At 37.4% G+C, this 17116-nt stretch overlaps 1 protein-coding gene across 1 annotated transcript in view; it reads right to left on the reverse strand.

Moving 5' to 3' along the window:
* Positions 1-1885: 1885 nt before the first annotated feature.
* LOC136876474 (uncharacterized protein DDB_G0286299) overlaps positions 1886-17116 on the reverse strand; it is a 64475-nt gene continuing 49244 nt past the window's right edge. The window contains exon 4 of the mRNA XM_067150465.2: positions 1886-4244. Coding sequence (XP_067006566.1) covers positions 4017-4244 — 228 coding nt within the window. The 3' untranslated portion in view covers positions 1886-4016. The remainder of the gene's footprint in view (positions 4245-17116) is intronic.

Below are 17116 nucleotides of genomic sequence, written 5' to 3' on the forward strand. Positions count from 1 at the left end.
TTCCTTCTGCTCTGCTCTTTGATACCCCATTGCCAACAAGAATCTGCAGCCCCGCAATGTGATTTAGAAAAATGTTACCAACATGTGTAACCATCGAGACCATTATACAGTACAATCCTAGTATATGTGAAGCAACCGAATAATATACCGTATAATCCCGAATACCACACTTTATTTTTTTTGCAAAAATATAGCTTCTGAAAATTGGGTGTGGGTCGTATTCAAGCCTTTCGTGTCAGGGTCTCATGATACATTGCTCAGTATGCGCATCAACGTGGCAACAGCGGCTTCATGTTGAATGCAGACTGCAACCTATGAGCAGCCGAGATCTCATCCACTTCCATTGTACCAGAGCCACATGGTCTGCCACTGATTTTTGAACAAGTAGGAAAAGATACCAAAAAAAAAGGGGGGGGGGGGAGGAGGAAAGGGCAGCAAAATCAGTATGAAACGGCAAGTAGTTTGTTCAAAATATATATCTTTGGAGAGGATTTCCTTTTGGTGGTAGCTATTTTCTAATTTTGATAATGGAAATTATAAAACAGTAGTAGGCTTCTGTGGCAAATATTTCAGTTTTCTTGATCCAGCGACGCCTAACAAAATTAACTGTGCATGCATCATAAAGACATAGTAGAGCAATGACATATCTGCTATAAATTTACATGGGAACAACCTTCCAGAAATTCAACCTGACACGAGAACATATAACCCAACTTCTGAAATGAGGGGTGCACACTCTTGTATCTTGAGAAGTATCCTACAGTTTTTTAATTTCAGTACCTAGCATCAAAATTAAGGGGTAGTTTACTTCCACCTTTATTTCTAATGACTTAAATAGCTTCCATCAGCCACGCCATTTAGGCACTTATTGTGAAAACATCGAGACCAATACCATACTAAGAGTTACTAATAATTAGCAAGATCTTTTAACAGTTTTATACATCTGAATGACTCACTCTTATGCACATTGTGTATTACTTTTTTTTTTTTTTTTAAAGAATCTAGAGTTGTGAGTCTAGAGTTATTACAAATCAACTTCGATAGAATCTTCAAACATTTGCTTCGAATGTTGGCAAGAGCACTCGCTAATGCACGTAGCAGACAATAGAGATGGAAGAGGATCAATTGTACTCAATTCCAAAGGTGGAGCGGATTGAGAAGGGGGAAGGTGTGTTAAATCACTTGGGCTCTTTTATCACTCAAAAACGGATGAATATACTCACTGGGATGGACGAGTAAAAGGCTGTCGTAACCACAGGATATTACACAGGTTAACAGGTCTAGATATTTTCAAGGGGCTTTAAAAATACTTGCTAAAACACGGTTTTTGCTATATGCCATAGGTACTCACTGCAGCACACTACTACTGTATGTCGTGTTTTCCTTACTTGGAAAGATTTTGAAATTAACCTTTTTATTTTTTTTGCTAGGGGCTTTACATTGCACCGACACAGATAGGTCTTACGGCGACGAAACACGTTTGTGACAGTTTACAAAAATATAATGAAAATGATCAGTAAACATGCAGTTTCTTTTGCAAATCTTGCCGTTAGAAATTCTGGGCGTGGGGTCCTATTTGGTGGTACTTGGGATTATACAGTAATTATGAACCCAAAAGGACCTTGGCTGCATATGTATGTTTCGGAAATAAAGGACTAATACCCAACTAACATGAATACAATGGAATCCTGAATAAATAAAAATGTTAAAATGCAGGTAAAATATTCTCACCCTGGACCATTAAAACTAGCATCAATAAGATCATTTCTCGTTTTTAATTTTACAAATTCTATTTTCCGAACATCAATATGTTCCACAATATTCCCCCATAGATGTTTCTGTATCTCCTTACATGAAGCCAATGAGAATGAAACGATATACAATATTCAACTGTGACATCTGAGAACCATTTTATTGTTATTCAATTGGTACCTTTTAGTGAACTTCTTAACAAATACAACGAACCAAATACAGTAAAATTTATGATTCTGGTATAGCATGGTATGCTAACATGAACACACTGCATTACAAGACAAGGACTTTTGAGGCTACAAATAAAAATACATGAGAGTACATTACAGGTTGCCAAACGATATTAAACTATGTCAAAAATACATCACAAGAGCTAATATATTCTAAACAGTTTGTTTCTTTAAAAATGCTTCAGTGATGATTGTGTAGGAACCTGAAAAGTACTGTTACACTTTGATGTTTGATTCGTAACAATACAGCTAAACCTGAAATTAAAATACATTAACTAAATATATTATTAAGCAAGCCACAATAACCAAGGTTCAATCATAAATCTTTATAGCACACTTCACATTATGCAGATAAACTTACTACTTTCATACGAGGAAAATAAGAAACATGATCCATGTGGAAAGATTAGAAGACAGATGGAAAATGGTAAATTGTTTCAGAAAGAACCTCCTATCTCTTCCCCCAGCAGAATCTCCCATTAATATATAATACGAAAAAGTAACTATTAATAGCTTAATATTATTCCGTTTCCATCTACCTCCCATTTCATAATGACTTGTTAATTCAAACATACCTCAGAGGCCTCCAGCAAGCAATAATGAATATCTGAACGAGCGACAAAGAAAAACTGAATATACCCACATGTCAATAACACTATACCCAGAGCTGTAAGTAAAATTAAATGAGATGGGAAGCAAGAGTTAAAAATGCTCAATGCACTGGGGAGAAATTGAGCCAAATGGAAAACAGCTTTGATAAAACTCTGGTGGGTACAACTTAAGAGTGTTATTCACAAACTACCATATCTGTGAGAGTTGATACCTACGACGGCACGACTACAAATTAGACTGAAAGGTCGGAAGAGACGGAAATTAGCAACAAACGACAGAGAAAATGTGGAAATGAACAAACCAACAGCCAGTTTTAAAACAAACTAAACTTTCTTCCTTTTACACAGACGATTTCCTTTCGATTTCACTTCACTCTTACCTTAAAAATATATTTCCTAAAAAAGACATCACACTTATCACACATATGGTTAATAAGTCCAAACAATTCAAATCAACTCACAGCAACAGAATAAATTGTATTATTCCCAACTCTTTAGAGAGTACTGGTATGATGTGATTGCATTTTTTCACTCATCTGAAAGAATTGGAAATAAATCATGCATTACTCATACAGCATGCCACAGAAATTTTTAAAAAATCCTTCCACTCAACATGCCACCGGGAAGACGAAATTAATGGTATAAATTTTCTTTCTGGTAATTCACACACCAGTTATTTCATCAGATTGTATTTTCAAGCTCAAAATGTAATAATATATGTTGCAGTTACGGTAATATTTTCAGGCCCCTACAAGATGGAGGGAAATAGAACAAACTAACAAGCTGTCTCATATAAAGAAGTTTATAGTACACCTACATATCATTTGTTCTTTTATAAGCAGATGTGCAACCAACAGGGTTGAAACATCCTACTGAATAAAACAATTTTGTAATGAACAAAATTAATATAATTTATTTTCAGGAGACAAAATATATATATTGATGTTTATACTAGCAATAAGTTCATACTACACAGTTTAATCGGAATGTAATAGACAACCACAGAGTTAAAAAAAAAACTATCGAGAACATTCGGTTTTGGTATCGGTTGGCAGCCTCTTTATATACAATAAGTAAAGATGACATTTCACTCTATAGTAACTTCACTAACAGGTATTTATGTGCCATCAGACATGACACAGTAATTCCAGATCTCCTGGACCTAATTCTCCTTGTGGTCAATTCAAGGTAGTCACCACGTAAATAAATTCTGCATCAATTTCATTGAAGCAAGTACTGTACTAATAATGTATGGGATCCAGGAAATTAAAAAAAGTATATCTCACCACATTAACTACAACGCTGCCACACGCTTTAACTGTACAGCATATTAGTATTTAAAAATCCCAGACTGTGAAGACCTGACAAGACTATTGACTCACATCATATAAAAAATCAGGTACACGAAGGCGTTGGGTCCACATTACTCTGCCGTCGCCTTCTCCTCTTCCGTGGGGGCCTTGCTGTTCTCCAGGACGGGCGGTTTCGCATCTCCACTCGCCAACACATCAATCTTGGTTTCTGGCTCAACTGCATTTGTCTGACTGGTAGTGTTTCCTGTTACCTCTGCTGGCTTTTCTTCCGCAGGCTCTGTCGACGCCACTTCTTTAGGCGCTTCATCATTATCGTTGTTTGCAGCCGATGGTTTTTCCTAAAATATACAACACATGACAATAAGAAAAATTACTAAACTGTATCACAGAAATAAACTTAACCTAATGAGCACATTTTACCAAGCATTTCACCCTACATCGACAGCAGTAAAATTTGTTTTGCACAGTGTAAGATTTAAAAAATAAAATCAGCTAGCAAAATTGTAGATGTCAGTGGATAAAATTTTACCAAGGAGTGGAAGCAAAGGGCAGCAAGAAGTTGAATTAGAGGCTATCTGCTTAGCAATAATAAGAAGCCAAGTTAGCCCAGACATCAGGCATTTCTACAGATGATACATTTCACAGGACAGAAGTAATGGTTACAGCAGAATTAGAAAAGGAGAAGGTTTCAGAGTCCAATGAATGAATCTCGCATTTCGAGTGGACCTGTCAGACGTCCTGCATTCAAGGAGTAAGAGTTGTAATTGAATTCAACGAATGAATCATATTTCAAGTGGACCTGTTAGGCATCCCATATTCGAGGAGTAAAATGTGTAATTATACATTCCAGGGCTATATCTATACAATGATTCAACTCAGTCCTCATTACAGTTATTACATAGGAAGTGTTGAGTAACAAAGCAGTTACTTCTTAACCCGATGAGTGCTACGCCCGCCTACAGACGGGCTGACGCAGCCGGTCCAGCACTGCTACACCCGTCTATAGATGGTGCGCGAGAACTTAATTTCCCGGTTCACTCGAGTTACAAACCATTATTCTCGTCATTATTCTGTATAGGTGGTATTAAAATTACTCCTTGTGTATCACTCTCGAGTGCCAATTTGATCTCTGACATGTTCTGCCATCTGTTGGGCATTATGTAGAACTAATTGATTACAGATTATAGCTTCGGGAAGTAACTAACAGAGCTTTTTGTAGACGTCTGTGGAGTTCATCTGTGATGTAAACAAACACGACAGAACAACAATCTAGCTGCTCTTGCAGCGATGTTATTTCGGATCAAAGAATCTTTCAGTTATTAATCACAGTGGAAAGTGATGATGGAAATTATGATTTTCATGAATTGTTAAGCGATTTTGAAAGTGAGTCTGATACAGAGAATGCCAAAACCATTGTATGCGAGAGAGAAACAGAGCCTCCTTCTAAACAAACAAAGAAAAACGCGGTGAGTACAAAAGCTATTTTATCAATATTATCGTGGCCGACGGATTACTTTTCTCCACCAGACTTTCAAGCAACTGTGACAGACTCTGTGGGCCAAGTAGTGTTTGATGACAACCTGAATATTAATGCTTTTTTAAAAACTTTTGTGCCAGTGGAGTTGGTGCAGATAGTGGTGCATCACAAATAACAAATAACTATCACCACATTCCAGGTCTAGAAAGTATTTTAAAATATCAACTTATGTACTTCTAAGAAGTTACATGTATTAGTTGCATACAGATTTTAGGAAATAATATTATTTTGGGCTCTTTACTTTGTATAAAGTAAATGTACGCATGGGCACGAAAGTGTAATTTTGTTTTCTCTCAAAATAATGGTGAACATAACTGTAGGATTTTCCATTTGCATTTAGATTTATAAAGAACCAACATTTATAAAAATTTTAAGCTAATCACCCCACTGATAAGTTAAAAATTGAGGCTTCTACAATTTTTTTTACATACGAATGAAAAATCTCAGCACTGAGGTATCAAACAGTCAACTCAGGGGGGTGACACTTCACATGGAGCGTCCCAAGCAGTTCCGAGATTGGCCCCTCAATCTCTGCCCACATGTGAAAACTAAAATTCCCTTTTAGAAGGTTAATTTAGAAGACAGTGGTTGGCATTACACATGCAGTTGTGCGCAAAGGGAACTTGGTCGTAGGTAAGTAATAGTGCTTGTTAGACGAAAATTTGTTGAGATTCTTTCGCATTAAACGAGATTTTTGATCCAGTTTTTTTAAAAGTATGGAGTGAAATTATAATTATACGCGTTCTTAGACAACTTGGTACAATGTACATAAAGCCTTTTTCAGTTACCATTATTTACATGAAATGTAGAATTAATATGAATAAAAGTAATGTTCTTGTTACTGGCCTGTCTATCAAATGGAAATTATTCACCATCTGCGAAGTGTTCCCGACAGTAATAAAGATACCAATGCCAGACCGAGATAACTCATTGTCTGTCAGTAATAATGGCACAGCCAATACAGGGGGAGGAGGGAAAATGAGTGTTCAAAGAATTTTGGAAAATGAGAAATTTTAATTCGCAGAATGCTTATATAATTGGTTACCTTAAAATGGAAGAAATCAAACATAAGACAATCATCTAAACAAGGTTATTCTTTCAAATATTTGGTTCGAGCGATACAAGATGAAAATGTTACAGTGTCAAGGTGGCATTTTTAAGCATTCACAGTCTTCAAGATCATAAAGGTTGCATGGAAATTATTGAGTAGGTATAAAGAAAAGCAATGGAACTCTTCTAAATGGTCAGCGAGGAGAATATTACAGCCACCCAAAAAATATAAAGAATAAGCTCAGGCTGTTCATAAAACAACTTCCCATCTATGAAAACCACTACTCAAGGATAAAGAACCAGCAGAAATGATATATGAAAACACACTAAACAGCAGAAGTATGTTTCAATACATATTAGTACATTAAGGAACCAGCAGAAATGATATATGAAAACACACTAAACAGCAGGAGTATGTTTCAATACATATTAGTACATTAAGGGAAACCTTGAGTATGTTTCAGGTGATAAATTTAGCTGCATTTTCACAAAAGAATTTAACATATCCTTCAAGACCCCAAAGTGTGACGCGTCCTGAACGGAACTCGATTAACATTTCTCTGCAAAGAACTTGCATGTCATGGGCAATGTGATCACATTTCAATCCAGATCAAAATCATGATCTATATCCTATGATAACGTGATAGTGACGTGAAAAGTTTACTGCTGATAGGGGTCCATCTGAATCTCAGACAAACTTATATTACAGAGCAAACGGTCAGCTGCAAACACCTTTGGAATCCCTAATACAAGAGCAAGCTTTAGATTATTATACGACCTTGAAAACAGAGAATAAAACAAAACTGATAATGTAATCTCAAACTGTTTGATATGCAAGATAAATGAAGTTATCTACCTCCAGTCAAAAAACTACATTCTCAAGAGGTTTCCGGAAGTGCACGGAGGAATATTAGATATAATTTCTTTACGCCAACATTTGCAACGTATTCCATTCAAGTATTACGAATTAAAAACTTATTAAAAGGCAAACTGGAACTATCAGTACTTTAATAAATCTTCTCATTGCATTTCCCAATAAAACGTAATATGCATACCTGCCAACTTAACAAAACCCAAAACCAGGAGATTCTGATATGAAAATCTGGAAAAATCAGGAGATACAATTGGTTAAAACTGCTTATTCTATATGTCTTGCACAATACACAAGTACTATGGTATATATTATAGCCTAACATTTATTGTGTCAAAATCCGATTGTTGCTATACGAGGTTACAAGGCTAAAAATTCCCTATCTCTATTCTCTCACAGGAAGTAGGCGAGTGAGATGATCGGTCTCTGATAAGCCTTCTGAAAATAGTATGAACTCGTGCTCCACATGTGTGAACCAGTCATGCGCTTAGATGCCATTACTTAGCAAATGCATATATTTAATATATTGCATCATGCACCCACGCGATTATGAAGCGCAATGCTATTTTTATCAACTAATAAAATAAAATTTGCCAGCATTGTCTCCAAAGGGCTCTTAAAATCGCTAGAAAAGTCACTAGTCACTATCTTTGAAATTCTGTCAATAAACTACTGAAATAGACTACAAATCTAGCAACTTGTCTCTAAGATTTACAACTGATATAACCGTCGTGATATACAGGTTTCAATAAAAATTGTACAATCGTGCGCATTTCTCGTATTAATAAAAGCCCGTATTTCATTTCAAAGCTGCCAATGAGCGAAGGACTTCCGGCCACTGGCGTACAAAGTCGAAATGTCGAGATCTGAAAACATATGTTTGAATTACACCAAAAAATGAGCTAAAATCGGGAGAAAAACAGAATAATCGGGAGGCGGGAAAAACTGTTGAAAATCGGGAGTCTCCTGCCTAAATCGGGAAAGTTGGCAGGTATGAATATGTTAGTTAACATTATTTACACATGAACGCCTCAAATATAGAATGGGAAATCCATGTCTCCAGTATTGCAGTTCTTGAGAAAGCATGCACGAACAGTGTAGAAGCCTCTCTTATCGGTCATGGACTTCAATGGACAGGGCATGTCTGCCGTATGAGTGACACCATGCTTCCTCGACAATTACTGTAGGGTGAACATTCTCAAGTTACTCCTTCTGAAGAGTTATCAAGACCAGCTTAAGCAAAACCACGAAGGCCACAAACATCAACCTTCAAAAACTCCGACACATTTGCCAAGGATTGGTCAATCTGGCAAGGAACCACCCTTATTGCTCTTTAACTGTTCAAGAAAGAGCATAGAAGGCTTGAAGAGGCTAAACGACAGATAAGCATACTCCGTCAGATGCAGCCTCGTCTCCCATATCTGCCGTTTGCAATCGCCTTCTTCAGTCATCGAAGTATAAATACAAATAGCATTGAGTGCCAATAGGAGAAACTGATTACTCGGAAACAGGATATAGCTGATGAATAAATGTATGAATAGAAGCAGGTTAACCATAGCAGTGAGTGTGTGTAATTAAATTCCAGTGGCGTCTGAAGACCAATTCTTGAACGTCATTCCAGACCCCTGCTTCAAGTTGCAAATGATTTTTCCAAAATGGATGACATTCTTTCTTGATGTTCTATCACAACCATGGAATAACACATCTAGATTTGTCAATAGCATAACAAATTACTGGCAGAAAAGACAGACAAATACAAATTTTTTTATATACTTTGCAATCTGTAAACCATTTCAAAGATACCAAGTAATTCCATGGGAGAGGAAGGCAGGAATGGCAGCAGAGTGCCAGAGGCATACATGTAAGAAAATATAAAGAATGTAGAGATATACAGCATTTTTTCTGAAAGATGTTGAGCATTTGGTGAAACAAAGTGCAAGAGAATACTTCAGGCTCAGATATGTAATGCCACACTCTAAGGACCAGATGGACCGGAAGAAGCCAATTTAATTTACTGGAAACCACCCATTCTTAAGAGTGGTTCTGAAGGCAGTTACAAGCATAACAGGTAAATACACTGTCCGTGCGAAAAGTTCTGAGACTGATTTTATTCCTGGTGTGCAAAGTTCATCTGATGGAAACATCTTTTGAAAACCGACCATCATCTATCGTGCAGAGGTATCGCTGAAGAGCTGAACACCTCTAAATCAAGTGTTGAAATTATATGGAATGTTTCGGAGAAGAGAAAAGTGTGTGCAAATTTCGTCCCACACACCTCGACTCCAAAACAAGAAAATACAACGCGGACACTTCTTTTCTTGAAAATATAATCGTGGGTGATACGAATCAACCAATCCAAAAAACAACAAAGTTCAGAAGGTTTTTTTTTTTGCAAGTGGCTTTACGTCGCACCAACACAGATAGGTCTTAAGGGGACGAGGGGATAGGAAAGGGCTAGGAGTTGGAAGCAGCTATGACCTTAATTTAGGTACAGTCCCAGCATTTTACTTGATGTGGAAGCGGGAAACCAAGGAAAACCATCTTCAGGGTTGTCGACCGTGGGATTCAAACCTACTAACTCCTGGATGCAAGCTCACAGCCGCGCGCCCCTAATCCATGGCCAACTCGCCTAGTAGAATAGGTCTCTGACAGTTCTCCAAGACCAAAGAAAGTGTGAATAACAAAATCAAAAGTGAAGACAATGCTCATCATGTTTATCTGAAGCTCACGGCATTATCTACAAGGAATTGGATTTCATTTTTCTGCATGATAATGTGCCCGCTCACATGGCTAGAGCTGTGTAGTTCCTAGTGAAAAAAAAAGTGACTGTTCTCAACCACGCACTGTATTCATCCGATTTGACGCTGAGTGACTTTACTTTGTTCCTCAAAATAATCCACACGAAGGGCCACTGCTTTGACGAAATAACTGGCATTCAAGCCACTGTGACAAGAGTTGAAAAACATTCCAAACAAGGTCTTTTGTGACAGTTTCACGTAATTGTATGAACATCATGCACACTGTACAATAGTGGGGAGAAACTATGTAAATCACCTGAAGCATTAAAACCATCACCTTAAATTTAATCTTTTTTATTAATCCAGTCTCAAAACTTTTTGGACAGATGATGTATAAATTATTCCAAAAATATTCACAATCACAAAAGAATAGGTTGGTTTTAAACGATCAAGTTTTCTGTTTAATAAAGATCAATTTTCAATTTTGATTATATTTGACCTGGTGGTCTTGATAGGATTTTTAACCTTTAAACCAGGATTTAAATGCTTAGTAACTATTACCTGACACCTCTTGCTCACGCCTGGAGATGTCAGATAATAGCCTACATTCATACCAATCTCTCAAATCCGTCAAGTTCAGAGCATACATTCTCTTGAACTTTAAACGAATTATTATTATTATTATTATTATTATTATTATAACTCTGTCAGTTTACTTTAATTTGCTACTGAAGTTATATATCAAGGCAGGGCGTTGTCAACATTACATTGCTCAACAAGTTTTAATGACTAACCATTTACGTAGACCAAGCTGGCTTAATGAATGGGTGGACACAACATCGGACGAAATGAGGCAATTCCTCGGTTTTTGCTTGTGGATGGGTCTTGTCCAACTGCCATCCTTTGAATGTTACTGGAATGATGACTGTTTTCTATATCAGAAACAGGTTTCAGTTACTCTTGAGATTCTAGCATTTTGCCAACAATGAGCACAAAATACAGCCTCTTGTGAACATTATAGAAAACCGATTTCGGGAAGTGAAGACTCCCAGGCTGTAATAAGGGCCAGATGAATCTATGGTTCGCTCGCGAGGGAAATTCATGCAAGCAGTATCTTCCAAGGAAAGCCCACAAATACGGCATTAAAAATAACACTTCTGGTGTAGCCAGCTAACAAGTCTCTCATAATCGAAGGCATAAATAATGCGTCCCTTCGAAGGAAAAGTATAACCGAGCATAGGAACATTTACTACTGTATACATGCGACACCATATAGGGGCTACATAAAATTAGCTTCATGGTCCGCATCGCACTTCAATGGATTCACAACCAAACCATATAGGGGTGCGTGCATGTGTGCAATTCGTAATGACAAATACGACCTCATTTGGGGTAGTACTATTTGATCAAATATAGATAAGCTTACCTAATATATCATAAATCTCGTTTCAGCGATCACTTGCTTGGTCAAGCCTGTGAATGTTTTGGCACCAGGGAGTTAGTTCGGTAGTTATTAGCTCATGGTACGAAACAGCAATTCCACGAATTTTGGTATGAGTATTGAATAAGGCAGAATCTCAATAGTTTCGTTCCAAGGACTATTTACAAGTCAATATTGAGTGTTGGGTGGCGGTAAACAATGCAACTCTCTATAGGAGCCAACTACTTTGAGGGAAGGAGCCCCTTGAGGTACTTCCTGGAATGGGCTAGTGAATCAGACGACCGGGGATCTCACAGCCAGCCTTTCCGCGTATTGTTCTCGTCGGCTGGCTTACCTGTGTGTTCCTGGGAGGCGCAACGACAACGTTCTGCCTCTAGCCACGCTGCAAATATTATGGTACACATCACCCAAGCTATAAAAAAAGCTAGCCAGGGACAATCGGTCAATAGTGTTGGACTCTGTGGTGAAGTCAGCGTGTTGAGGTTCGGTGGCTGGGCTGAGGGCGACGGAGGTGTTGGCTGTTGATAAACTTAACCATAATAGGCATTTGTATTTATTCCTGTACTTGTCTAAACCCATTAAAAACTATTTAAAATAGTACATGCTTGAAACCATCCCTTCAATACACTTTTATGATTGAAGACCATTTATTCAAACATGTTTCGGGGAGATATTACATTCCCTTCATCAGCGATTATTGAAGTCCAACTTATTTACAAATATCAAAGAACAGAAATAACAAACTTTCTTTTGTTTCGTCTAAAATGTAAAATATATATCATTCCCCATATGTACGAGACAGCCTCATAGACAAAGTGAAAATGTTGTATAGTGGGAATAGAAGCTCTATTCAAGTAGGATGTGGTTTGTCGGACTGGTTTGAAACAAAGACAGGAGTGCAACAGGGCAGCTCATTGTCACCACTTCTGTTTATTATTGTAATGGATGTAGTAATGAAATCTATTAAAAGGAAAGAACATGGAGATATCAAAGCCTTCACATTTGCAAATGATGTTGCGATCTGGAGAGACCCAGAAGAGGAATTGGGGGGAGAGAATGCAAAGCTGGAATGAGGAGTTTAAGAAATATGGTTTAAACATCAGCAAGACCAAGATGGTGGCGATGAAAGTGTATGGGGAAGGAGCAGAACCAATAGTCATGTTAAATGAAGCTCAACTGGACAGCGTTCCAGTTTTCGAATACTTGGGTAGCGTTATATCAAATGACAACCTAGCAAAACATGAGGTGAACAATCGAATCAATAAGGCAACACAATTTTACCACCAGGTAAGACACCTGCTGTGGGATGAGCAAATACCCATGAAAACAAAAATGACATTGTACAAGTCCTATTACACACCAATTCATACATACAGTCTCGAAACCACAACACTGACCAATAGAGATAAATCCAAACTTCAGGCAGCTGAAATGAAATTCCTACGCACTATGATCCAGAAAACCAGGAAAGACAAGATTAGGAATGAGAAAATTAGAGAAGAAGTAGGAATAGATGATTCTCTCAATAAGATTCAGATATCAAGACTAAAGTGGTTTGGTCACATGAAGTGGATGCCAGTAAAAAGAACTGCAAGGAAGGAATTTGACAGAAAAGTAGAAGGAAGACAACCCGTGGGAAGGCCACAAAGGAAATGGATAGATTTAGTTAAGAACGATGTACTGCTGAGAGGTCATGATTGGGACAAGTTGGTGGAGGAAGAATGGTACAAGGACAGGATCAGATGGAGGAGGCTCATATACCACACCCGGGAAACTGGAGATGGTTTAGGATTATGATGATGATTCTAGGTGTTAAATAACAGAAGGTCTGGAACAAATTTAACCCCTCTGAGAGTTAAGTGGGGGTTAAGATCCAAAAACAAATATATCCATTCCTTCCTGCGAAACGGTTCAACGCACAAAGAAAAAATTCCAAACAGCGGTACGTAGTTAAAATCCTATAAAGTGTTAAATGAGGTTAGCCCCGCAAATTAAATTATGCACCCCTCCAAAACCGTGTGACGTACAAAGTTGTAATTTTATGAGAAAGGTCTCATTTTATAGCCTAGGTGTAAAATATCGTATACTTGAAAATACTTCTCCCGTAAGTGGTTTAGATGGGGGTTGACTCTCAAAAAAATATCCCTTCTTATAAAAACCGTTTCGGACACAAACTCTTTTAAAATGAAGGGCTATATCCTAGATGTTGTTAAATAATTTTAAAAATTCACCCCTTAAAAAGGTATTCATTCCTCCAATACTGTTCGACGTATAAAATTAAAATTTCATAGGTTGATAGCTTTTACGCCCTAGATGTTAAGTAAGATAGGTTTTAAAACGTTCACATTCTTTCGTATGGAGTTCAAATGAGTGTTAAATCAGAAAATAAATAATCATTCCCCCAAAACCGTTTGACGTACGAGCTGAAGGCGTATTTTACTGGCTCAGCTGATAGTGGACTCTACAAAATGTAAAATTTTGAATAATAACCTTCCTTTTCAAGCCATACCGAAGTACGAGTATCTTTCTGGTATATACATACATATATAAACATGTCCTGACTGATTCATTATCGCCAAGCCAAAACTACTGGATATAAGGAAATGAAATTCAGAGGATACATTTATTTTACAGTGTAGGTGCTTACTACGGAAGGATTTTTTGATATTCCGCCGTTAAGGGGAAGGAAAGGGCGGGAGAAAAACTTAACAGTTTGAAGATGTGAAAATTGGTATTTGGTTCTGGGTTAAATGAAACTCACTTTTTACGTGAGTTTTTATACTTAAGGTATTTTCAGATAATGACTTAGTACAGTACCAAGGAACAGTTACTTTTAGCAAATTACTAAATCCACGTAAGCAAGGCAGCGGGTAACAGCTAGTAAAGATGTGTCTGAAATGGGTCATGAATGATCTACTTTATTATCCATAAACTCCCCGGACAAGGTTGACTGAAAAGTAAGGATAACGAAGAACAGGTACTAACAGAGGACTATAGAGGAAAAACTTAATAATACCAATCACATTAGATTCATCCTAATGAAAATTGCCCTGGCTTTTCCAATTTTAGATCTCACTTCAACAGGAAGGATCCCACTGGTCATTTATTGTGGAGCCCAAATGTGTACTTCTGTACTTGTTGAAAGAGATTCTGGTCTTATGACACACAGAGATTCAGTTTTTACTAATTATGATTGGTTTTGTTTTGTAAGGATTTACATCTAGATCATATGGCTTTTTCTTGTGTTAAAAATCACCAGGGACAATATACAGCCATGTTTACACCCTGTGAAATGTCTACTTTTTCAGTGTTCTCTCTGCCCAACTTCACAGCAGTCTGGTTCCAATACAAGTTTATAATATTCCTAGATCTTTATCACCCAAGCCAATGTTAAAAAAAAATTCAACCATATTCTAATGTTTAACTCTGTTGAAAGCCTTGAGATAATCAATGAAGCAAGTGCAATATGTTGCAATTTACATCTCTACACCTATGAAACAGTACCTGGATGTTCAAAACGAAGCTTCATATGTGAAAAGGTGCATTCCTGAAATTAAACTGTGTACAAGAAACTTATTCTTCACGGACCTTGTATATTCTTCGGTTAATGATCTTGAAAAATATCTTGAACATATGCCTCGGGAGGCTAAACGTCCTGTATTTAAAACATGATTTTGTACCAGATCTTTTAGGTAGTGTAATAAATTTGGTTTTAAGCCATTCCTGAGGAATGTTGCCAAAGATGTAGATATTGAATACTGCAGTCAACCATTTCACATTATCTTCACTGAGAATAGAAATTCAGCATTCAAATTGCCAACGCTATCTTTCATGCAGCATAAGGCCAGTCTTACAATTTGTTTCTTCAGAGTATAGGTCATTCAAAAGGTATTTTACTGTTTAAGATGCATAATTTATCCATTTGCTTTAAGATTTTAACCCATTCGCTGCCAAATCTGTATATACACGTTACTGAACGCTGTGCCTCGTCCGCCAAACCTGTATATATATGTTTTGACGCACTGTGTACTTCAGCGGTCTCGCATATGAATGCGATATAGTGTCATGCTCTGAGATTCTGCGTAAATGTTCAAAGAAGTTCTGTATGGCAGATATACCACTCCATATCGCGTGTTTTGAAAGCAATCTGCTGTTATTTCAGTTTTGTTGGAGTGGAACATCTTTCCCGCTAACGCATAGCGTGTTTATGAAGAAATTGAATGTTTCCTCATAAACAGCGAGTCTGGAGAGCTACATTTCGATAGTGAATATGGAGAATATCCAATTGGCGATAATGAACTACAAGAAAACTGCGAGACAAAGTAGTAATGATGAATCTCATGCGGATTTTCACCCCCTTTCTCAGATAAATTACTTTTTTGACCAAATATAAATGATTGTGATAATACCAGTTCTTGGATCAACAATTTTATATTATATTTCAGTAATAGTCACCAAGCGGAGTAACCATGCGAATTAACATGCTACGGCGAAAGCTATGCACTCGGCAGGTGACTGGGTTTGAATCTCACCGCCAGCTGTTCTGAGGTTTTTTTTGTTTCCCTTCTGCACTCCCAAGCAAATGTCCGCACAGTTCCTATTCATAAACCACAGTCGATTCTTTCCACTTCCTTACCCAGTATCATTCACCAAGATTCATTACATATTCATTATCTTTTCAACTGAGGTTTACATCAGGAAGGGCATCCAGCCGTAAAAATATGGTGTAAAATATCTCACTTTATCCCCGACCCCATATTGGGCTGCGGGGCTAAGGGGACGATAGGCATTCCATAAATAATATCCATAAATATGTATATGTAGAAGTGCTACTTCCTTAAAAAGCAACCCGCCTGGCCATCAAAACTCGGCAGTGGAAAGGTTAATTATCTGATCTGATATCTCTCCTTAACTTTTTCTTTTCATACCCTTTGTTTTCCTATTGAACTCACCCTGATCTGTAGATTAATTGATCTTGATTTTTCCCAACACTGAGCCCCAAGGAGACAGATTCTGAAAGGCTAGTGAACAAACCTGCTTATTGAAAGACTACAGATATACCTAGCATTTGAATGATACAGGATCACAAGTTCTATCAGTGACCAATAGATGGTGCTGGGCTTTTTTAAAAAAAAGGAGGCTAAATGTTTAAAGTATTAGAGGCATCACACAACCTTGGAATTAGTTATATCCGTACTGAAATGTCATCCATACAAAAATATTATCCTATATATGTCGATGAAATTAGTGTGGAAATGATAAAGGCTGCTGGACTACAATCGGTGTACTGATTGTTCTAAGTGGATATAGAGACAAATGTGTGTCAGAAGATTGGGGACAAAATAGTGTGATGACAGTTTCAAATACCTAGGATGAATTAATGCAGAATACAAAGCTGGGCACGGAGATTAGCAAGAGGGTGCAGCAGGGCATTGCATTCTACCAGTGTGTAAGAAACCTTGTGCGGAATAAGGAAGGACCATGGAAGTGTAAAGAGATATGTACAAAATGCATTATGCACCCATACTGACATATGGAGTCAGAACTGGACAAGGACAAGTAGGGAGAGTAGA

This window comes from Anabrus simplex, chromosome 6, assembly GCF_040414725.1.
Source record: "Anabrus simplex isolate iqAnaSimp1 chromosome 6, ASM4041472v1, whole genome shotgun sequence".
Lineage (NCBI taxonomy): Eukaryota > Metazoa > Arthropoda > Insecta > Orthoptera > Tettigoniidae > Anabrus > Anabrus simplex.